The sequence below is a fragment of the Thamnophis sirtalis genome, unplaced genomic scaffold, assembly GCF_051295495.1.
Source record: "Thamnophis sirtalis isolate CommonGarterSnake01/CBP01778 unplaced genomic scaffold, rThaSir2_p1.2 scaffold_4, whole genome shotgun sequence".
Taxonomy (NCBI): Eukaryota; Metazoa; Chordata; class Lepidosauria; order Squamata; family Natricidae; genus Thamnophis; species Thamnophis sirtalis.
The window spans coordinates 104,960,192-104,985,586 of NW_028261384.1; the positions used below are offsets into that span (position 1 = coordinate 104,960,192).

The 25,395-nt window shown below is 38.0% G+C and overlaps 1 protein-coding gene across 3 annotated transcripts in view; it reads left to right on the plus strand.

Moving 5' to 3' along the window:
• The window catches only part of CPT1C (carnitine palmitoyltransferase 1C), a 45,801-nt gene continuing 20,406 nt past the window's right edge, over positions 1-25,395 (plus strand). Inside the window, exons 1-10 of one of the 3 annotated variants that reach the window (XM_087713663.1) lie at positions 1-205; positions 3,466-3,632; positions 5,429-5,508; positions 15,938-16,102; positions 18,212-18,351; positions 19,020-19,191; positions 21,109-21,210; positions 23,603-23,740; positions 23,865-23,942; positions 24,057-24,164. In XM_087713663.1, coding sequence (XP_087569789.1) covers positions 15,962-16,102; positions 18,212-18,351; positions 19,020-19,191; positions 21,109-21,210; positions 23,603-23,740; positions 23,865-23,942; positions 24,057-24,164 — 879 coding nt within the window. In that variant the 5' untranslated portion in view covers positions 1-205; positions 3,466-3,632; positions 5,429-5,508; positions 15,938-15,961. The remainder of the gene's footprint in view (positions 206-3,465; positions 3,633-5,428; positions 5,509-15,937; positions 16,103-18,211; positions 18,352-19,019; positions 19,192-21,108; positions 21,211-23,602; positions 23,741-23,864; positions 23,943-24,056; positions 24,165-25,395) is intronic. The other 2 variants (XM_014065648.2, XM_014065655.2) reach the window with 2 other exon arrangements.

Here is a 25,395-nt window from a genome sequence, read left to right on the forward strand (position 1 = left end):
AGGAGAGAGAACCAGGGAAAGAGAGACCGGCGCAGAGGAAGCGGGGAAAAGAAAGGATGGAAAAGAGGAGGAAGAGGAGGATCAAGAAGAAGGGACCCCAGAGGGCGGGCTGGCAGTGATGGAGGCGGTCCCGAGGTTTGGGCATGGCTGGATCCAGAAGTGAGTCAGGTTGCCCTGAAGTGGAGGTCGCCCCCAAGTCGGCAAGGTGAGAACGGCCCAGGATGCATGAGCTCTTGCTGGGAGGGGTCTGGTCCATTGGGCCCAAGATGTGAAGGGGGGGGGAGGACCCAAGAACAAAGGCATGTGTGGGCGTCCTGGGTCCCGGAGGAAAAAGGGCTGAGCTAAGAGCCGAGGATGCCGCGTTCCAGAAGAAGCCCATGTATTGTATCTACAGTAAGAAAGAGAGAAGGGTGCTGGGCAGTGGGGGTAGGGGATCTCATGGATTAGGGGGTCATGAAAGGCTGGTTTTCTGAATTCCTTAAAAAGAAGTGGGGAGCCTATTGAGAGCAGGTGGATGTCTGTCTCCTGGCTGCCCTGAGAGCAAGATGCTTTGTCTTGTGGTCCAAAGATAACACTCTGTTCTGACTGTTGTCCAGGATTTGCATGGCTACAGCATGCCAATGCTATAGCTGCTTGGTCAGTTTAGAGACAAATGGTGGGAATGCCAAGTGTGTCGCTGCTTCTCATGCCAAGTGAGTTGCTGCTTCTCGTCACTGCTTCTTCAAGGCCTAATTACATTAAGAACTAGTTGTGGGAAGGCCTGGGTCACTGCTGAGGAAGGATGGGGGGGGGGAGACACATAGGGAAGTGGAGGGGACTAAACAGTTCTATTAAGAAGATGTTAATTTTTGGTATTATGTTTCTTAGGTTACTGCTTATCTTATTTGTGTATTGATGGGAGGGGGGATAGAAAATGAATATAGTAACTTTTTCTGTACATTTCTCCACAAGCATATTTCATTCTGTGGTGTTTATTTCAAATAAAATAAGAAAGTCTGTAATATTGGTTGCTTTAGATATCTCTTCTCAGTGAATCCCCAGAGCAAATGATATGACCAGGGGGCACATAATGAAACCACTTGCAGAAATTAAATTGACTCAAGTCTATTCAAAGGATGGGAGGAATATCATTGCTTCCTGGCTCATTGAAGGATTTTTATATGTGGTAATCCGGACACTTCATCTTTTGTAATCACCCGCTATTTTCTTACTGCTTTGCTTTCATATGTAGTCAGAGCCAGTTTGGTGTAGCAGTGAATGTGCTGGCCTCAAAACTAGAAGTCCTAGGCCCCTCTTAGGCATGAAAGCCAGCTGGGTGACTTTAGGTCAGCCACTCTCTCTCATTCCCAACCTATTTCACAGGGAGGTTTTTGTGGGGGAAATAAGAGGTAAGTGTGTTAGGTACATTTGCTGCCTTGAAATGCAGGATAAAATAATAACAGTAACAATCATCATCATCATCATCATCATCATCATCATCATCATCATCATCATCATCATCATCATCATCTCTTCACTTAAAAAGTGCATATGGAGAGAAGAAAAATAGCCATACAATGCCTGGGAGTTAAGCACCATCGGTTTGGAAACATAGTTGAGAACTCCGTATTTGTCTGAAAAGTCCAGAATGAGAGAGTTATAAATCTAATGCATATGTAATTAACATTTTTCCTGCAGGAATGGTGATCTCTGCTCCTTACAACACATATTTTTACTATTTGGATTTTATGAAAATAAGAAAGTTGGGGTATACACTAAGATTACATCTTTTTTTCTGCATTAAATAACAGCATTGTCTATACAGAATTTAGTAAAAGTTACCAGTCCATAAAATATTGAGTAGTTTATCTGCTTTTAACAACTTAACTTTTTCTGGTACATCATTGAAAAGTAGAACCTCAAGTTTTTTTATGCAGTTTATAAATATTTCTGTTGAATGGTACACAGGCATACACTCTTGGTAACATATTGAGATTTCATTTTTTCTTCAGCCACAGAAGTTCATTGTATGAACCACTTGCTATTTCTTAGCTGAATCTGCTTCATAGGATTGCTGTGGGCAATAATATGAAGTAGGAATATTATATATGTTGCTTTGAGGATCTGGAAAAAAAGATGGAATATAAATCTAATAAATCTTGCAAATAACAATATGTAAGAACTATAACAAAGTTATCAATTTATTTTCCACTCATAAAGAGAAGTTAATTTAAGCCATCTATTCTGAAAGAATAAATCTAAAATATGCTTTCTGTTGGCTGTTACATACTATATACTGTATCTTTGTTGCGGCACATCTTCTCTCTAAAACAGCCATAATTCTAATTCTAACAAATATAGTACTAGGAAAACCCGAATTAAGAAGGATAGACTTGTGCTTCTTAAATCCTTCTGAACTGATTATAGCAGTACCTGAGAGATTAGAGCAGGCCAGTAATTAGAATGGGCAGGAAATTATCTGCAAAGAATTTGTGGAATTACATTATGGGAATAAGGCATCAAATTGACAAACCTTGACTTTTTTCTTTTCTTTTTTGCACTTTCCTGCAAGTAAAGGGTCCACTATTTTTTTAAGCAATCAAACGTTAATCCATTGGTTCCAATAGGAATTGGCCAACCGACTTGTTGTCTGAGCATGACATAATGGGCTGAAAGAGACCAACTGGCTCAGTCATCCGCCTTTCATGTCTATGATGGGATTAGAACTCACAGTTTCCTAATTTCTATTTGGTCTAATGCCCAATCACTAGACCAAACTGGTTGTCTAACATTGAAATTGAAATTCAGGAACAGTGACATCAGGAAACTAAAGAAATGAGACACTGACCTAAGGAGGCATAGCAGAGATCCTACTGCTACATATATTGCCTGAAAATTTTACAAGCGGGCCCCCTGAAACCTTCAGAATGATTATGGTACCATAATGTTTAATTGAAAGATTTAGGTCACTTAAAACAGTGAAGAAATAGCTGAAAAACCTTTCCCTCTAAATATAAACAGAACAGAAAAAATGACCTCATTTTTGCAAAATCATTGACACAAACACTTAAAATATTATTGTATTAAAAATAAGGCGGATGTTGTCTTGTCCAAAAATTTCTTGCTTCTCTATTAGATAGAGATTTCTAACAAGTTTGTAAATATTACAACTCAGGAATTCTAATTAGTGGATGGCTATAGAGAATATATTAGTAATCCTGAGCAGGAGTCTAAAAACAGGGAATATTCCAAATTGATTATATAACATAAAAAGATAGCACAGAGCATTTGAAATAAAGGAATATAAGTAGACTATGGCGGGGTAAAGTATTACTGTATATTTTGGAATGGATGGGGAATAGTTAGGAGATAGGCAGCATTCCTATATTTTGAGTTGCAGATTGTTTCTTCATCTGACCCTACTTGTAACCTGTGTAGTTCAATGGTTTCATATCTGTCCTTCCTTCCTTCTCTTTCCACACGTAGGGTGTGTGTGTTGAGTAGGTGTACCAGCCAATGCATCAGCTGTATCACAAGGAACAAGTCCAACTTGTTTTAAGGAGAAGATATTTGACGGAAAAGTCTGCAAGCTCATTCCCTGGAGGAGGCTGTGGGTTTTGCATCTGGCTGAAGAGATCCAATCTTCCATAGAGGTAAGAATAAGTTATCAAACCAAAGAAAACGGAACGGATGAAATAGAAATGATATTGCTGAAGAAGGACATCGAAGATGTAGGTGGTAATGTCTCTTAAATGGAATTAATGGGAGACAAGTAGCTGCAGAGGAGAAAAAGATGGTTTTTAACTTCTTGGGTGCAGAATGGAATCTAAAAAGGAGCTGATAGTTTGACTCCACAGTTCAGAACTTGTGAGCAAATTCAGATCTTTCCTGCCATTGCCCTGTTTCCTTTCTAATTTGATCTAGTTTTCTTTTAGAAATGTGCTTAATCTTCTACCTAATAAAAACACAGTCTATGAGTGGGAGTATACTTCCTGATTTCAAGTAGAAGTTATTAGGGAGGTTTTTAAGTTTGCAGGGGTTGCTTATTAATTCCATGCTAAACAAAGATGTAATAGCAATGTCTTGCGAGAGAAAGAATAGATCCGTAGCCTTTTGCAGTCCTTCGAAAAATTTGCCCTGACCTAAGGAGGCATAGCGGAGATACATAGCTACATATATTGCCTGAAAGTTTTACAAGCGGCCCCCCTGAAACCTTCAGAATGATTATGGTACCATAATGTTTAATTGATGGAAGAAGACAATAATTAGATTATTAATTAAATATACTTGTTAAAGAAATGAAATCACGTTTAGCTTTTGCCCTGAATTTGCTTGCCATTTGAGTGATAATGTTTCCAACAGAGCTCCACGATCCTGCATGCTTCTTTTTTAGAAAAAGGTATACATTTCTGCTCTAATCAATTAGCATAGTTTGTTTTCCAGAAAAATTTGCATTTTTAGTTTTAGTGCACTTGATTTATTGTACACAGGGCAGAGGTTAGATTTAGTTAATGGATGAGGATTTAAGAATACAGTCCTACTTTTGATCTGGAGCACTGGTGGGAGATTCATTCCTACTGTATGAACAGCTTTACATTTACATAATTTTTTTAAACTTCAAGGAGTTCCTAGAAATGATTATTATTTTGTTTAGGATTTTCAGGGGAGAGGAGCTACAGATATTTTCTATACTAAAGTCAAGCACTCGATATGATCAAAGGATTGTTTTCATTTTGTTTTTGGTATTTAATTTTCCTCGTAATCCAATGTTCTTTTAGGGGGGGGAAATGAATCATGCTGGGCCACAGATAATGTTTCTAATGATTACCGAGAGGAAATATGTTTTTGTCTCCATCTTTGTCTCCATTCTTTTTAGTTCTGTTTCCCTTCTCTTCTTGCAATTTTTTTAAAAATAGGAGTAGAACAGTGCAAATCAAATAGCAAATCTTTTATTGCAAGTTCAATATTTGTGACACTTCAAACTTTATATGTGATTTTCTAGTACTGTGGCAATTTAGAGTCTTGAAGGTAGGATTTTTAAGGCTCTTTAAAAACAGATAATATTGGATTCCTTCATTAGGGTTTATAACAAGATTACTGTTATTCTCTAACATTCTCTTAGAGAATACAGGTGAAGTACTTTGAATACTTAAAAACACAATATAAAGCATAAACAATTTAGTTAATTTACTAGAGCTGAAGGAAAAGGTGTTTTTTTGTTTGACATATCCTGTATGAGTAGGTGGGGCTGTGAGCTATGATGCTACTATCTTCTGCCTCTACTAAATGTTTTCTCAGGGTGGTTCTTCTGTTTCAAAACACACCCTCCTCTCTTCTTGGCACTGCTGACAGTAGAGGCCCCAAGGCAAAGAGTCAGAAGCTAGTAAAGTCTTGCACGTGGTCTGACATTTCACCTATATTTAGGCTGTTTTCCTTCTCATTGCTATAGAAGAAGATATATAGTATGCTGGCTATGGAAATATGAAGTTGAAGTCCGATACAGTGGCTGAATTTTCATGATTTAAGCAGGTCAGTTAAAGATGCGGTGACTGTATTTGTTCAACATTTGGTAAACTTGCTTTATGTGTTGTGGCAAGTAATCTGATATGAACTCAACTCACATCTTCAATATCTTGTACAAATGCAGTTATCTAAATAAATTAATTCTGTAATCAAATTAAGTATATTTACAAAAGAAAATTAATGTACAGATAGTATTGAGCTGGATATAACAATAAAGTGGTTCAGTATAGCGCAGATTCCTACGTTTGGGGGGGGGGCAACTTTTTGTAGGCTGAGTATCACACATTTTTAGTTCCTTTTTTGAGATTGCCATTGGCTGTAATGGGCAAGGCAGTGAAAATCAACCTAGTTATTTGGAAAGCTTCATAGCCAAGTCAGTGGATGTGTGTGTGAACTTAATTTCTAGGTAACATTGCAGCCTTATGTTTTCCTTTATGTGATTCACAATAAATTGCCTTAACTGGGAAAAGCAATAAGGTGAGTCAAATGCTTTATTTTTGTATTGCTTAATTGCTTGAATAAGAAAATGCAGAAGAGCGACAGAACATTTTAATCCTGTTTTTCACTTAGAAGAAATATTGGACAGTGATTGTAAATATAATATGTATGTATATATATGTGTGTGTGTGTGTGTGTGTGTGTGTTTGTTTGTTTGTTTATTTATTTATTTAGTGTCACAACCCCTGGTGTGCCCAAATATGGGAGGAAGTCTACTGCTTCCATTCTCTATCTATCAGCTCGTCACAAGAGACCATCCAGACAGAAACCCAATATTTTTACTGTTGCCTTTGTTACATTTGTGTTGTATTTGTCAGCACAAATATACATACATACATACATACATACATACATACATACATACACATACACACACACACACACACACACACACACACACACGTTCATAGCATACCTTCAGAGCGCTTGGAATCATTAACTATGCAGATAAATCTAGCTGTTGGTGCAAAATAGTAGCTAAGTCAGGTAAGACTTTTAAAGTATGTGTCCTTGGAAAGACAAGGCAACTTGCAAATGCAGGAAAGGACTCCCTGGTTCTCTGGCACAGGCTAAAAAACCTTTGGGTAGATAGAGGTACTCAATATTTGTTGGAGGTTTGCTCCAATAAACAGTAAATTAGTTTGAGGCATTTGTTACACATAGGCAGGAAGTGTTGCTCATTATTCCACAGGCAAGAATGTTTATATGAAGCATAATTTAAGGATAGGAAACTAAACCATAAATTTTCAGCAATTACCGGTATGGCTGAAGGGAAGTTCTGGAAAGAACCAAAAAGGAATTAGGTGTTTGTTTTTAATGTGACTATGTGCTCATCTTCAGTAAGATTCTCTTACTGAAAGATCCTCTTTGATAATGAGGCTCTGTAAAATATTCCATGTGTATAGCATACATATATATTATTGGTATAAAATGACCGGTCCAAAAGCAGAAAATAGTGACAGATGATAAAGTTCTGTTAAATCCAGGAGAAATAAATGGTTTGTAACCTATCCTGGGTTGACTAACCCAAGCAACCAGGCATGTTGATATCAGTGATCTACTGTTAAGAAAAGAATTGATTGTGTTCTTTTTTGTGGCACATCCCTGCTATAAATGATGCCTGTTGACATTGCATTTTGAAACTAGAGTAAAGTCTGATACAGAGAAAAACAACTGGAAGTCAGATTTTTTTTTAAAAAAAGAAATAGGCCTTTGTCCATTCTTCTTCTAAAACGCAAAGTAAAGGGGGATTTTTATTTATTTGACTGCTGTATGACAGACAACAAAGTTGGTAAATAATGATCAGTTTTCTTTTCTTGTCTTATAAATTGTCATCCAGATTTTTTAACCAGACCAAGTAAAGTAATATGAACACACAGTTAAAGACAAAAACTCAGATTCAGTTGTCTCCATCATTCCATCAACCCAGTTCAAAAATAAAACAGAACCAAAAATTGCCTGGGGCAATTCAGCACTAGTTATTGTGGACAGCACTCCAAATAAAATATTGTGTGTAACTATTTGATACCTTCTACTGGGGAAATATATCAAGTTATGCTGATGAAGCCAAAATTAAAGGAAGTTTAGCTTGGATATATCTGACATATCGGAAGCAAGACAATCTTTTTTTACGGGAACTATGAAAAGATTTAGAAAGGGTTTACAGACAGGTGTCGCTTATAATGATTCAATGAGATCCCACCCTAAATTTATATCTTCAAACTGGATGATTAGGTTTGTATACCAATAGATCTCTTTAAAGTTACAAGCTTCATAAAGCTTCATTTAAAAGCATATTTATTTCCCACCAGATCTGTTCATTGATACATTTCTCTAGTTTTATATAAGTTATTAAGAATTGGCAGTGCCTAACAATGAGTAGCTTCTAATACTTATTTAGCAGTTCTCTAAATGATTTGTAGTAAATCAAGATTGTTGAGTTCCAATTTTATTAGCAAAAACTGACATTCTCTTCATCTTCTGTTTTAAATTGAAATGAAAAATGTCTGCAAAATGTCAAGTTTTTCCTACAATAAAGAGGGTTTTTCTTACATTGAAAACAATTTTAATAGCTTTAAATTCTAAATATACTAATTTTGCCCTAGACTTTATTTATTAGATCTTGGGGTACTAGTAACACAGAACCGGACCTGATTTAGTCCATTTCCCACTTATAGAATCAAATATTTCACTATTAAAGGAGGCTTTAAATTCTAATCCTGTAAAAAGCTAACAGTATAAAACAATATATTTATGGAATCCTTGGTCCCTCTGAATTCAGCTGTTTGCTTGCAAATAACTGACTAGATATTTAGTTGGATAATTAAACTTTCACAAGCCAACAACCAAGGTTAAAGAGCACCAAGAACTTACAGTTCAACTCTGATATGTATATTCTCTTCATTTGGCACATATATTTATATAAATATCTTACTGATTCACTAGTACTTATTCCCAGACATAGAATCTTTTTTTTAGCCATAAAAGTGGTTCCTGAGTGATCAGAAAATTAAAAGAGAAAATACAGGAGACCAGTTGTAGGATTTGGATTGCAGATTTAATAGTTCACATAACAAAGTCAATTTTGTATGTCAACTTACACTGATTCAATGGGAAGTGAATTCAGTTAAGACCGTTGGACTAATATCCTGAATATTCTGCAAGTGAAGAAGATAGAGATAGGCAATTACCATGAAGCAAATGTATTTGTCTACACATGTCTTTTCCACCCTGCTAGACTCTACACCCTGCAGCAGTTATTTTTAAATCTGCTGGTGCTGCAGGCCAAGTCCAAGGCAACAATATTTGCTTATGCTGGATGGGAAAAAAGAAATCCGTTTCTTTCTTTATATATCAGCCCAGCTGCATCCGGTTCTTGGCAAGCTGTGTACAGTAGAAGTTAACCAATTAACACCCCCACTCTAAAGTACTGAACATTTTCACAACTGCTAAGATGCTGCTGCTTGAGAAGAGAAAGTTATCAATTTGTGCAAGAAAACATTATATTGGGTCTAAAGATGAGTCAGATTATTTTAATCAGCTGTATATTGCTTGATGCCTATTTCAATAATCTTGCTATGTAGCTGCTACTCCTATTTCACATAGGAAGTAGAATAGTAATGGGGAGATAACCTGGGATATTCTTGATTAAGGGGAAATTTAACAGTTTTAGGCTGTCATATTACACCATGGCTAGTTCTTAAAGAAGTTCTTTTTTCCTAAATAAAAATATGGTTTATTTGGTTTGGACTTAGCAAGTCTGAGAATTCAGCCCATTGTCATTTAGGTAAGCAAATCATGGCTTTGCAGAATGAATAAACTAAGCTTGATTCACCTTCAAATATCCTGAGCAACTTCTGAGAAAAAACAGAAAGACTGATCTGCCATGGACTCTCTGCTGTAGGCATGAAATACAGGAATATTATTTTGTGGGAAGAAGAGCGCATACAGGAATTTTTTGGCCCTCTCCCTATCTTTTTAGAATCCCCAAAAATGGGAATACGTTATAACTTGTGAAGCTAAACATTTGAGCATGACGAAGTTCTCCAGGGCTCTTTTCAACCAATCTAAGGCAAAGAGCATCAACTTTTGCCTACTTGGACTTTAGCCAAAACAGTTTGATGCACACCCTGTTGCTTGAGAAATAAATGGTTTGTTTATTTATTTATTTTCCATTCGTCATAATTATATGGCTGCACATTTCACAAACAAGCTACTCTGAAAGGTGAGCAAGAAAGACAAAAACAATACTTACAAACAAGTTGCCGGATGGCTTGAGACTCTTGATAGCATTAGATCACTGGTCAGAATCCTGACAGAAGTAATATTATTATTAAAAGTTTTTAAATTATGAAAAGCACTAAACTAAAAAAATATTGGGCAAAGAGCAGGTGTCAATTACACAGGAGCTATCTGAATGCATCACCAGTCTCTGGGGGGCTGTTGATGCAAGAAAATGTTGAGGGTCTTCTGGAAAGTTAAAAGGGATGAAGTCAGCTTCACTTTGGAGGGAGAAGAATGATCCATAAAGCAAGGACCCAGCTGAAAAGTCTCACCATCTAAGGTTCAAATGAAACTTCCTCTCTAATGTTTTTATTTGTATAGTTATAATGTACATTGAAGATGGCATTTAATATCGTTGTACCATGTGCAATGACAATAAAGTAAAGTAAATTTAACTAGCTGATTGCACCTGTAGAATGTCCCAGCGTTGGATCTGGAGGAATGCACAGATGTAATAAGGGAGATACAGCCTGTCAAATAGTTTAGCCCCATGCCATACAGGGCTTTAAAAGCCAAAATCAGCGCCTTGAATTGGATTCAGAAACAGAATGGTAACCAGTGTAGCTCCCAGAGAAGAGAGATGACACACTATCTAGAAATATATACAAGTGTTCCTGTTGCTGCCTTCTGCACCAGCTGAAGCTTCAAAATACTTTTTATGGGCAGCCCCATGTAAAACTCATTACACAATCCAACCAGAAGGTAATGAGGTCATGAATGACAGTGAGCACAGGAACAATAAAAAGTTGAGCAAAGGTTGTCCTAGCTATAACTGCTATCTACTCCTAGTGCAGGGACTCAATTACATGAGTGACAGATGAGCTCGCCCAGTGGCTTCATGTAGATGTTGAATAGAAGATGTTGAATAGAATCTAGAAGCACAGACCCTTGCATCACCTTGCATAAAAGGGAACAAGGACCATCCTTCCTCATCTGATTAGCTACTGATTAGAATTGACTCTGGAGAAAAGAAGTCAACCAGCCTACTCCCATGCTACCCACCCTCAATCCTCTGAGTTGATCCAGAAGGATACTATGGTTGAGGGTATTGAAAGCTGTCAAGAGGTCAATTAGGGCAATAGATGCACAACTTCTATCTTACCCACCATCAGAGTTCATCCAAAAATTTGACTAATGCCATTTTCATTCCATACCCATGTCTGAATCCTGGCTGAAAAATTTCCAGATCTGCTCATCTAAGGTTTTCTGAAACTGTTGCACAATCATCTTCTCAACTAATTTTCTCAAAAAAGGGAAAGTTAGATTCTGGACAAAAATTGTCCAATATAAAGGAGTTGAGCGATGGCTCCTTGAGGAGGAGGTGAACCAAGGCCCCCTTAAAATGTAATAGAACACCCCCTTCATTCAAACTTACCTCAGTTACAACTCATTCACAGGACATCCCACCCCAAGTCACTATTTGCAGACTCAATAATTGTGGGGAAGTTCTGATGCTTTGGCACCCTTACTGCTACAAATTAGGCCTTAATAACAGCTCTAACCCATATCCTATTTAATTCATCCCCCATAGAGTGCCAGCTATGTTCTAGGTGTCTTTTCTCTCATTTCAATTCCCTTAACTCCTCCATGAACCACAAGGAGGGCCAGAATCTACAACAGGGGAGAAGCTGCATAGGTATGATTTGACCTAAAGGTTCAGTCACTTTCATATTCTAGGGTTTCATAATGACTGTGCTGCATACCAGCAGGACTCCAGCTCCCTCTGAAATCTGTCGATCATCAGGATGGACAGATCTAAAGGTCTAATCTCCCTGCAGTAGATAGTGCTGGTGAATACCATGTAACAAGGGCATGATTTGATCAGGACAAAGAGTACATAAAAGCTCTCCCAATTTCACATAGCACTGCTTTAATAGGAACATCAGATCCAGTTTGTGACCACTGCTCCATTTCAGGCTCTGGATGACCTGGGATAAGCCCATGGCTCTTGTGACAGCCATGAATTCCTGAGCCACCTCAAACCTTATCCCCAGAGAAGGCGGGTTAATAGTTGTTTCATATCACTATTTCTTGTAGATAATGTGATCCTGATTTATCTAGATATTTTCTCCAAGGCTTATATCTCTCATGACTTTTATAATCTATTTTGCAATCCAACAGATGGATGGAAGATTGCAAATTGAATTTTTCTATCCCCAAATTAATATGCTCAACTGAACTCAACTGCTCCTATGAAGCTTATATGCCATTCTTAACTTTTGCTCAGATTCTAATAATTTCCTCTCACCAATGACATTATCACTGGTTCATTCAATCTACTGATTAGAATAAAATGAAATTGAGTACTTTGTGTTTTATGGGAATCTGAACATCGTCTTAATCAAATAGGATGTGTCACATAGTACATCATAATATTAGTTGTTTGCATGTAGCGTGTTATGTGAACCCTTTGGCGTCTTATTTTATAAGCCAGGTTTAGAGTTTAGTAAGCTATGTGAATATAACAATAATAGCACAGCTGTTCTTCTTTTCGGTCCACAAACTACAGAAACCTTTTGTTTAATAGAGTCCGATGGTAGAAAGCTATTAGATTCCAACTAAGAGTTCAAAATGGAATAACAACCAAGAATGAGAGTTTTCTGTATTTATTTAAAATGACATGTAGTGGGTTTATAGAGAAATCCAAAGCTGGAAAGTGATGAAGCAAAGGATTAAAGTATGGTAGGTAAAAAAATAGCATTGCAAGCAGGTAAGGTAAAATATGTAGTTGTTTACTTCAAACTGTGAAGTAAGAAGACCTGTTGAAATCTCAGTGTACAACCTTTGATCATCAAATACTTTCCACCATTAAGAAACTCTTGATTTAAATCTCAGTTTTTGATAAATGTGTTAGGTGACTTTAGGCAACCTACTATTTCTCAGCAACCCTTCACTTAACTTGTATGTATGGGAATAACAATTCTGACCTATTATATAAAATTATATTCATTATCTAGGATATCTCAAAGCAGCCACAAAAGATAGCAGCAAAAATGCTGCAATTCTCTGAATTGCCAGGGGTGCATAATGGTAGTTGGTGTGTGAATATCTTTATTTAAGTGAGGAAATTCTTCAGGATTTGCCTCACAATTCTTCATCTGAGATAAGGTGCTGTCGCAGATGAAATCCCTCCAGCAGATCCCAGTGGCTTTCACTCAGAATTTGAGAATCTTTAAGATTTTGATGCATCTCAGGAATGTCATTGATCAAAATGGTGGGAAATAATGGAGACGTGGGGTGGAAAATTGGGAAATGTTTTGTCCACTTCACAACAGAAAGCAAAAAATAAATCTAAATTAATATTTTGCCTGTTATAATAGAAAAAACATCTAATAAAACAACAGAGTATTATGCTTCTGTGTTGGGTGTCATAACCTTTCCCTTGAACTATTGTCCCTTGACAATACTGTTCTCCTTACTGTAATCTGTTCTCACTCTGGTCTATAGAGCTACAGTATGTGGCAACTGGGTGGTTTGAATGATGACTAAACAGGACTCCAAGATGCTGTCAGCATTCCACAGTATTTGTTTGATACATTGAGTGAAATCTGTCATTTCTAATCTGCAGCTTATCGAAAGAATGGGATAACCAGAGAATATGGCAGTTGTAGTCCAAGTTATGTAATGGAAATGAGATTGTTATTGGTTGGGAGTGTCCCCTAAATTTTCACTTGTCATGAATTGTGTCAAATAAGTAAGCTTATTTGATCCTTTCCATCTCTTCTTTCAAACTTTCCAGACATTATATTGTGACCTCATATTGGCATAGTGCTGACATCATGGGTACTCTCACCTGTATTAGGTAAACAAAGTGGCACTCCTTTCAGGGGATAGGAAAACTGACTATGTACAGCTGGTGAAGTAAGCTGGGTGGCACCTTATGACTTCAATTTATGTCCAGAGAATTTCTGATATTAGTACCAATAGTAGCTTTGAGAACTGATATTCCTAGATTTTCTTTGTATAAGATAATGAGGTTGAATTGCAGGTGGTAACCAAGATTTTATGTTTTATTTATTGACTCCCTTTCTGTACTGTCTAGTTGTACAACTGGGCTTAGATAGAACTGAATAGGGTCTTTTCATGAAGAAAGGAGAGAACTACTGAAGCTGCAAGCAAAGATCAAGTTAAAACTATTCAAACCAATTGTATCTTTAAATTATTATACTGTTATTACTCCTCTTTTTACTTGCTATTCCCTTTTAATTTCTTGGCATAGAAAAAGGTTGCCATAGCAGCCAAATTTGCAACTGGCAGGATGTAAGTAGAAAAATAGTGTGCAGAAAACCTAAGGTTCTCTTTGGAATTTTTACTCTCTCAATGAAAGCTGGCATCTGTTGGAATAACCCAGATATTTAGGGATTACTTCTTACGCTGTATATAGTAGATCCATTTTGTAGCTATGGATCTTTTTCCTGCCGGTTTTTGTGATAGGAAAGATTAGCTTTATTTTATTTTTCATCATTAAATACTTCCACAAGCAGCTTATTTAAGGAGGTACTAAGAGGTGTAATGGGCCCATACCCACTCCAAAGGACCTCTGAATGGTAGCATATTCTTATTAAACACCTGCTATAGTATAATGGCTTTTATTGTGTCATTGGTGGCAAGGTCACAGCATGTTCTGTTCAGTGTGGACTCTATCTATTTTCTATTGATTACCCACAGGGGGCGGCATGTTAAGTCCTTAAACAGCTATGAATAAGCAAATGAAATGCCCGTAGTGTTTGATTAGTTAATGCCAGGATGAAAAATAGAAGGAAGATTAGGAGACAAAATTTTGGGAACTGTATGCAGAACTATTGTCCTTCTTTATTAATGAATATTAATTTGGTGAAAAGAGGGTCTTTGTGGGTGCAGAGCTTTTTCCTTACATAAGTATAAGTATAATCTTTATTGTCATTGAACAAGATAAATACAACGAAATTGGTTTTAACCTCACTGGTGCAAAATTATAGCAGAAACGAAAAAAGAAAGAAAAAGAAAAAAAACCTAGCAGTTCATTAGTCTTGTATGCTGCCCACTCCCGGAGGACTCCGGGCGGCTTACAATAAAAAGGGGAAAGGGAATAAATAAGACAAACAACAATTTAAAATACAACAACATTCATAGTTACCGTGGGGCTGGATACTTCAACAGCCCCCGGCCTGCCGGAGCAGCCAGGACTTAGTGGCTTTACGGAAGGTCGGGAGGGTCGTAAGGGTCCGGATCTCCACGGGGAGCTTGTGTGCATGGAGTGATTGTGGTTGTATTTAAAAGTCTGACAGCCCAAGGATAGAAACTATCTTTAAATCTATTTGTTTGGCTGGCTGTATTTTGATGTCTTCTGCCCGATGGTAGAAGTGCAAAGAGGCATTGACCAAGGTGTGAATCATCTCTGAGTATCTTCCTTACTCTGCTAAAGCAGCAGGATCTGGCGATGTCATCCAGTGGTGTCAGAGGGCAACCAATGGTTTCTTGTGCTGAATTGATCACTCTCTTTAATGCCTTCCTGTCCGCAGCTGTTAAACCAGCATACCATACTGTAACGCAATATGTGAGGATACTTTCTATGGTGGACATATTGGTTACATATTGTTTAACTGACGGTCTAATGGTTCTTTTATCAGATAAAATGGAAAGAACTATGTTTTTATTCATCTCCTTTCAGATTTTAAATGTTCTTTTTCAGGGTGTTCCCTTTTCTTCTCATTAATCCATTATAATTTCTAATCTGTTGAAAATTAGTAGTTTTAACTGGTAGTTTTATTTTTGTTTGGAAGATACTGCATGCCTTCTTTGCATTGCATTATTATTATTATTATTATTATTATTATTATTATTATTATTATTATTGGCTAATGGTAAAAGCTGAGTTATAAATTCTGCAAATAAATATACATTTGGAAACAAATTTGGAGGAATATTAGGGGTGGGTTTGTATCAGCCTTGTTCAGAGTTGCTTAATTTTGTCTGAAAAAAATCTTGTTGGCTACTAGATATCAATGATGACATATAGAAAATAATTTTTGCACCATCCAGGGGTTGCCTAAACGTTTTGTAGATCTGATAACCCATCAGTGACTGAGCAATGGTAGACGTATTTTCATCACACCTCGACTGTATTAATGAAGGCTAATTATATCACTTGTTTCTGTTTCTTTTAACTGCTTAGCCAACAACTTAATATCCTCCCACGATGGCAGAAGCTCACCAGGCTGTGGCATTTCAGTTCACTGTCTCTCCAGAGGGTATTGACCTTCAGTTGAGCCATGCAGCTATCAAGGAGATTTACCTTTCAGGCCTGCGTTCCTGGAAAAAGAAATTCAACCAACTACGGGTAATTCAGGGGGCAGTCATAATGTTAAAAATACAACTCAAATGCTACTTGAAAATCTGGCTGTGAAATCTTAATTGGGGATTCTCAGAAGGGAACAGAGTTCTGTGTACAGGTAGTCCTTGACCTACAACAATTCATTTAATGACCATTCAAAGTTACAATGGCACTGAAAAAAAGTGACTTATGGCCATTTTTCACAGTTACAACCGTTGTAGCATCTCCATGGCCAGGTAATGAAAATTCAGATGCTTGGTAATTTACTCACATTTTGGCAGTGTCCCGGGGTCGTACGATCACCTTTTGCAACCTTCTGACAAGCAAAGTCACAGAGGAAGTCAGATTCACTTAAGAACTATGTTACTAACTTAACAACTGCAGTGACTCACTTAACAAATGTGATCATGATCTTTCTTGCCACATTTCAACAAATGTCTCACTTAGCAACATAAATTTTGGGCTGAATTATGGTTGTAAGTCAAGGGCTACCTGTATTAAGGGTATTAAAGTTGGGTCTTGTTGATTCTTGCTGACACCAAAGTTGTCATCTCTAATATTTTAATAGTAAGGATTGGAGTTCAGTCAAGAATATACCAGAGGACAAAGAAAGAGTTCTTAACAATGCAAAAATGAGATCTCACTGTCAGTTCTTAAGTAGCCAAAGAGCTGTGATTGCTTGGTTCTTTATTAGAGAGTCTAAATTCATTACACTATTATCAACTGCTATACTATGCAATTAATCACATTGATTTTATGTAGAAGATTGAGTAAAATTGTATCACATTTGGCCAATTGGTGGAATAAGTGATTGGTGTTAGAGGGGATTGGAGTATTGTCTGTAGAATGTAGCTCTCTGTTGGGTTGATGGGTTAGGGTTGGAGAATGGCTAGGGGTTTGGGAATAACGATCAAGAGAATGACAAAGGGAAACTGGTGGGAGGCAGGAACAAACCACTCCCAGAGAATGAGGTACTGAACATCAATTCCCACTTGTGGTGACATGACTTTCAGAGTGAGAGAAAAGTTACAGCATCTGTAGAGGCCCTAATCTCTGTTACTGTTGAATGCCAGGTCTGTCTATAATAATTTTCCCTTCAATTTCACAGAGATTTACATTTCCAGATAGCCCAAAGACCATGCATAATGTTGTTCCTAGTACTTATCCCATTTGGCTGCAGGCATACAAGTAGTCCTGAATTTATGGCCACAATTGAGACTAGAACTTCTGCCATTAAGCAAGTCAGTCATTAAGTGAGTTGTGTTAAATTTTATGACCTTTTTTTGCTGTGACTGTTAAGTGAATCAAATGATCATTAAGGAATCCAACATTCCCCATTCACTTTACTTGTTGGAAGCCCAGCTAGGAAGGTCACAAATTGTGATCATGTAATCTCAAGACCGTTACATGTTGGTTGTCCAGTCCCTAAATTTTGGTCACATGACCGCAGGGATTCTGGAAAGGTTGTAACATCTAATGGTCAGTAAACAAATGGTTGCAAGTTGAGGACTACCTGTATTGTATTTGCTTCAATTCATATAGCAAAGCTATTAATGCATGATGTGGCAGGAGTTTTATTTTGCAGCTGGCTTGTTCCAGAGCCTGATGCTGATTAGGGCTGAGAGGAAGTGATGGGCCTCACTGAAAGAAAGCAATTGGCTTTCTTGTCTAAGGGAAAACTAGAGTCTGGGTTTCCTACTGCTAGTGCAACACCTTAACCACTACACAGACTGGCTCTCAACAAAGATCACTAATATTCGAGTAAAAATTATCCTTGAAGAAAAAAATGTAAGTGCCAGTAGATTGGCTTTTAATGCTGGAATTATTTAAATGTGTTGAAATATATTGAAATAATGTAAATAATGTAAATATTTAATATGTAGACGTTCTTGTTGCTTCTGCAAAAAAAAAAGGACAGTTTCGCCTAGGAGGAAAAGAAGTCAGAGGATAATTTGCTAATGTAGGCAAAAGTTCAACCTGTGAGTCAGAGTTCCAAGAAAAGGATTTTATTCCTTCAGAAACAGGTTAGAGTGCCAACGTAGCAGAAAATCAAAACTCTCAAATTCTTTGTTTTCCTACCTCTCACCTCCATTTCCTTATATTGCCTCCAAACAGAATGGTTTTGTGACAGGTGTGTATCCCGCCAGCCCCTCCAGTTGGTTTTTCATGGTTACAGCTATCCTAGTAACCCAGTTCTCTCGTCTTGACCCCTCCATGGGCATGATTGACAAAATAAAGGAACATCTGCCAGTCAGGTAATTAGGGGAGAAAAGGAGGCAAGTCTTCATGATGAACTAGAAACTGAACTAGAAACTGTTAATTTTGTCAGAGTGGAAGAAGCTAAGATCCGGTCAGAGCTAATGGTTGAGTTCAGATAGCATCCTTAACCTAGCCAGGTACAAACTCACATAGTGCCTTAATTTTGGCTCTAGCAGCACACAGTTTCTGTAACTGGGTAAAGAGTTAGCCTTGTGGGGAATACAGAAATCCAATGTTTCCTGATTCCTGTCTGCATTAATGCTTTATTATCCTGCATTATGGGGATAATATTGTGTTTCATCACTCCAGTTATCTTTTTCCTATTAGCAAGGCAGACAATATTGTGTATTAGCTAAGCAAAAGAATTAAAAAGTCACTCTCAGCCTACCAAAATGTCTATCCTGGCATAGAAAGCTCTTATACTGAATAAGACCAATAGCCTAATATTTTCTGTACAGAGACATGCTTTTAAAATTAAAACTTTTTCAGAGATTGTACAGTTAATTGAAATGTAAACCAAACAGCTGAATTACTATAACATGTGATCATTCATCCCCCCCCCCAATCTTTAACAGTTCTTAAGTTAATTTGCAATCTACAAATACAGGTTAGTTTTCTTGAAATGTTGACTTTGTCTTTCTGCCATCCTCCTCTTTTTCTCCAGCGATTATCTGTCAGATCAGGGCCTGAATGTCCTCAGTGTCCTGGCCTTTTCCACAGCACTATGGCTGGCTCTCATTATGACCATGCGTAGCATTCTTAAGATGCTGCTATGCTATCATGGATGGATATATGAGGAGCATGGTCGGGTATCCAACATCACAAAGATCTGGTTGGTATGTACTTACAGGAGAAGTGTACTCTTAGAGTGGACATGGGGCCAATTGTTGGTAGACTCAGCATACACAATGTCCTAGTTACCATAATCCTGGGTGGAGTTGAAGCAGGCTTATAGCACAGAGCAGATAGATTTTTCTAGCTAAAAATATGGGAGTTTTCAACACATCTGCTGAGCACCATATGAGCAAGGCTATCAGAGGAGAAACTATAAATGTTGAATGCATTTATTGCAAGTATATCTTCCCTCTCCTCTATAGCACAGGTTACCATATTTATTTGTTTAATTAAACAGTTATGAGGGCAAAGATTTCACACTGGTTTTAAAAGTTAGGCACATTATTATAAAAGGCAAAACCCCTTTTTCAAGTCAAGCTTGATTTCAGGTAACTGTGTGTGTATATATTCATGCTGTTTTATTGGCAAAATTTCATGGTGCCACTAATTTTTTTCTGGGATGCTTTTTATCTTCCCAGTCTAACTTGCAACCTAGCTATTCCCTGAAAGTTTCTCATCCAAATACTAACCTTAGTTTTTGAGCTCAGTCACATTTAATCAGATGTTGCTACCAAATGCTTGAAGAAAAGAAATGTTGCAATTAACAAAAACTAAAAAACAAATGTTCCAGAATACTCCTCCAGGATGTCAGGGAAATAGTTCTGTAATAATATTTTTATAAATAGGATAGGAAAGAAAGAAGGAGGGACTTAAAGTCACCTAATGAGTAGGTTCTCCCTAACATTCTCAGTACCATGCCATCTAGGCAGTATACAATTCACCTACAGAGGGATACGTCCCTGAACTACTTACAATAGCTATGTTCACAATTAAAGAGCAGATGAACAGGTTTAGCTAAAAAGTTAATGATGGTTTATGGTGAAAAACACCACGGAGCAGCTTTTCCCAATCCAGTGCCTTTTAGATTTGTTGTTTTATCAGAATTCTCATGGTCTGGCTGTATGGGATGATAAGATTTCCATTCAGCACATCTGAGAGGTACACATTTGGAGAAGGCTGCTGGAGAAAAATGAGATGAAATATTGGGCCATATCAGTTGAGAAGAAGCCAAACTGAGGAGCACAGATACACATTAAGACAGAGCAGCAGGTGTGTCTGTAATTCCCACCAAGGCATTTAGATGAAAGGGTGATTATACCTAAGAAGATCAGATTAAGATTTAGGGAAGATGTGAAAACATAAATATCCTTGGGGCTTGGTTCTCATATGATTGAGTGTTTTTGCAAACAAACATATAACCAGCTTCCAGACATGTAGTAAACTATGTCAGAAAAGAAGGAAGTTCCATCCAGAGTACAATGGTTTCACTACACCCAGTTGGCATCATTTTTCCTGGGGGGGACGGGACACAGACCTACCACATGAGTCCAGAAAAAGGTGCAGTTTCATTAAGGAGATGAAAGCCATATTCTTGCTTTTCCACTTTGGATCCAAAAATCTGCAGAACCCTTGTTATAACCTTTAGATTAAACTTCTGCGCTGTCAGTAACGAACCTCGGTGGCTGCAGTTTGTAGTAATCCAGTGTCAGAGAAATCTTAGTAATTTGTATTCTAATAAAAAAAACAAGATGGACTTTCTGCTTTCCCTTTTTTTCATAATAAAAATAATAGAACTGGCAGTTGAATTTTGCTTCAGCATAATTTATTGAAGGGTGTAGGAGGATGTGGGACAGGCTACTAAGCATAGATAGCTGAGCCCCACAATATTTTTACTAGTATCTGCTACCTGAAGCAAATATCTCACTCTGTTTTATAGCAGGATACACCATGTCCTATTCCAATATAAAACAGGCCACTTTATTGTGAATTAGGCCAAAGAAAAATGGTGGAGGAAAAAAATGAACACGTTGAAATGTGGGGGTCTTGCTCACTTCTCCCTTTATCCCCTCACCTCATAGGCTTTGGTGAAAATCTTCTCTGGTCGTAAACCCATGTTGTATAGCTATCAGGCGTCACTACCTCGTCTGCCTGTTCCAGCTATTGCGGATACAATGAGGAAGGTGAGTCTGCAGCTTTTGTCCATATACTTCTTACTTACAATAGGGCATTCAAAGATTGTAACATTTCTTGGACATTTTGGTTTGAAAGTGAAGGAATGCATCTTTGAAGTAGTGGTGTTCACAGGAGAAATTGAAACAGGGAAGACAGAGACCTACATTTGCCTCCATCCTTTGTATTCCAACCGTAGATTGTGATGTTATAGTTAGGATAATACCACCATGCATTGGCTGATGCTTTGAAAGTCTGCTACTTGATAGAAACAACTATTTGTGTAAACTAACCATGATAGGTGTTCCTTTGAACTAAAGCAGGGAAGGAAAAAGATCACACATTCTCCCCATCCCTGGCAGCTGATCCTAATGATCACTAATACAGGTAGCCCTGGAATTCCAGTTTTCAGCAAAACTGCATCCATAGCAATCATTGATTTACTTACTGATTGCAGTATTTTTAATGACCCCTGCAAAGATAATAATAAAATTGATTCAGTCATGTGACTGACCGATTTTACAATCTTTGCAACATATGACTGTAATATACAGGCTCCATTATGGATATATCTCAAGAACCATCTGTAACTCCCTTTCCTCTCTCCAGAAATGCTAGAAACTATTGCCCATTGCAGCAGGACCCAAACAAAGAATATTCCATGTTGACTGATTCCACCTCCCCTCACTGGTCTTTGGATCTTATGGAAAGGGAGGAAAATCAAAAGTTTTGCATCACAGTAGGCATCTCATTATTTTAGCATGCCTGACATTTCTGGTACTAATTTTTGGTCCTGACATTTGGCATACCCTGTGAACTCTTTTTTAGTAATTATTTCAGATGGTGTTCATTTCCTAGCTCTGATTATAGGTTCCTAATGTGGGACTCTTTGCTGATTATTGGAAAGAAAAGTTCTGGCTAGAGACAAAGGAAGAGCTGTAAAAAGGGGCCTAACATGAGAATCAGGTTTTTCCATTGCTTATTTGCTGTGGGAGTGATTCATTTGCATTCACTTAAGATAACACATTTGAGTTATTCATTGAGTTAATTAGACAGCATTTATGCATAGTTACAACAGTAAACTTCTGTAGATAGATTTCATAAATTAACAAAAACGTTAACATGGAATTCTTATTTCTATGATATGAGGTAATTTATAATCCAACATTGTCAAATGCGCTTAACAGTGATCTTAAACTCTCTTAGGAAGAGAAAGCATTTTCTATTTTGACATGGGAGGATTAACCATGTCATAATCGTAAGAGATAAAAATTAGTATCTGAAGCCCTAAAATTTGCATTAAAATAAAATGATAATCTTTTGTTAAAAAAAGAAATACTGTCTAACTCCAAAAGCAACTGAAGGAGTGCTAGAAAACTGTTTATAGGGTAGAAATGGGCAAAGTGAAGAAAGAATGCCATACACGAAATTAATAAATAAGGGAAGAAAGAATGAAGGAGAACACAAGGAATGGAATATCCTTAAGAAAGACAAAGCTGAGATCTTTAAAAAATGTATTTTGGAACTATTGTTGCATAAAAGCCATGGTGGCAGGGTGGTTAGAATGCAGTACTGCAGACTACTTCCTCTGACTGTTGGCAGTTCAAGTCTCACCAGCTCAAGGTTGACTCAGTCTTCCATCCTTCCAAGGTTGGTAAAATAAGGACCCAGATTGTTGGGGACAACCTGATGATTCCTTAAACTGCTTAGAAAGGGCTGTAAGCACTGTGAAATGGTATATAAGTTTGTGCTATTTCTCTTGCTATCTATAGTAATTAAACGAAAGTTTTACATGCAGGGCATAGCAGTTAGCAATAGCAATAGGCTACAATGGGATTTCAACAAAAACATATAATACCAGGGTGACTTCAGATGCTGGTGAGCTGGGAAGGATACCTTGAATGTTTCATGTTCTGATAGACTGTTGATTGATAGCTTTTTCTAGCTGAGCTCTCCAAATTTTGGGGACTACAAGATCATAGCATCTCGGGAAGGGTCATGGCGTCGCAGTGGAACAGTCAGACTTTCCTGCAGTCCCAGGATTGCTGCCGAATTCTGGTCGTTTGGACGGTCCATTCGAACCTAAACCGTCCTGTAGATACGGTGATAGGTAGGGGTACATCCTGTTGATCCCAGAGACACCCGCAAAGTCTCTGGTGACCCGGGAAGAAGTCCCTTTTCCAGCGTCTAAGAGTCAGCCTCACGGCTGCTGAAACTGCTGACTGTCCCGAACGTAAGCGCTGGAGAGAAGCATGTCGATTTGTGAGAGTTTTAATTTTTTTTGTCTTTGGAGAGAGAATGAGAACAAATGTCATCTTGAGTTTGGAATGAGGAAGGCTTTTGGATAAAAGAATGAACTCTGCACTTGCCAAGATCTAATTCCATATTTTCTTTCTCCCTTAGTATCTGGAATCCATACGACCGCTGATGAATGATACAGAGTTCTATCGAATGACAGGTCTTGTCCGTGACTTTGAACGGACCCTTGGACCACAACTGCAGTGGTATCTCACACTGAAATCTTGGTGGGCATCCAACTATGTGAGTGGGCCTTTTAAAGGGGAGAAGGAGCTCTTTGGGAAGAACAGTGTAGTATACTGAGAATATGCATGTGGTGCTGTCTTTTTAATGTCTTCTTTTCCACCCTCCTTCCATCTCTTGCTAGGTAAGTGATTGGTGGGAAGAGTATGTGTATCTCCGTGGGAGGAGCCCCTTGATGGTAAATAGCAACTATTATGCCATGGTGAGTTACCAACGCTAAAGAAGAATACCAACATTGAACAGGACATTTTTTCTTCCAGCATTTCTGACCGAACCTTCTCCCCATGTTTTCATTTCTTCTGCACTCATTTTGCAGGATTTCCTTTATGTCATACCTACTCCAGTCCAATCTGCTCGTGCTGGGAATCTTGTTTATGCCATGCTGCTGTACCGACGCAAACTCATCCGAGAGGAAATCAAACCAGTGAGTGAGATCAAAATATAGGGAGGATAGGAAATATGCCTATTAGAGAATGAAAGCTTCCTCTGTGTTAATTAGTTAGTTGGAGTCAGACCGAGAACAAGATTTATTATGCAGGTAGTCTTGAACTTACAACCATTAGAACTTCTGTTGCTAAGCAAGATGGCTGTTAAATGAGTCACACCCAATTTTACAAGCTCCTTTTGCTGTGGTTTCAAACAAATCACTGTGGTTGTTAAGTGGTTGTTATCATCCAATGGTTAAGCAAATTCAGTTCTCCCCACAGCCTGTGCTAGTTGGAAACCAGCTGAGAAGGTCACAAATAGCAATCACATGAACCATCATTAAATACATGCCTGTTGCCAAGCATCTGAATTTTGATCACCTCACTATGGGGATGCTGCAGTGGCCATAAGTGTGAGATCTGTCATAAGCATGAGAACCAGACTATTTTTAGCATTGGTATAATTTTGAATGGTTGCTAAACGGATGGTCGTAAGCTCGTTTTACTTTGTAAAGTAGCTGTTATGCCTTCTCCAAACTGAGACTCTCCAGATGAATTGAACTACAACCGCCCCCACCAAACCACCATACTTAGTAGGTTTTGGAAATTATAGTCTCAAACACATGATAGGTTAGAAAAGGCTGTTTTTTTCTGAAAGGCAGAAAAAATACAGGCAGGGGTGGCCTGCTACAGGTTCGTCTGAGTTTGGGAGAACTGGTAGCTAACATTTTGGCCAGTTCGGAGAACCTCCAAATCCCATCCTAGCTGGCCCCTCCCATCTCTCCCCTCTCAGGAGTCCCAATATGGGCCATTTTTGATGCGAGGTAAGTGCAGGGCCCATGCAGAGGCTCGGTGAGGGCGGGGAATGGGTCTCTCATAAGTTCCAGAAAACAGCCTATTTCCAGCCTCTGTAAGGTCCCCAGAGCCTGGGGGAAGAAGACGAAAATGGCCCTCCTGCCATGATGCAGAAGGCTGACTAGGCCACATCCACCATGGCCATTCCTATCCAGCAACCAGGCAGAGAACTCATTGCTGAAATTTTTGAAGCCCACTCCTGAATACAGACATATTTCTCGTACCATTTGATAGTTTTGTCCTTATGGTCAGTTTAGTTTGCTGCTGTGCTTTCAAAAGTGGAAGAACTTATAAACTAATGTTAATGATAAACTAACCATATCATTTGTGTAGCACACATCAATGAAAATTTTTCATTTGCCTAGACTAGACAAA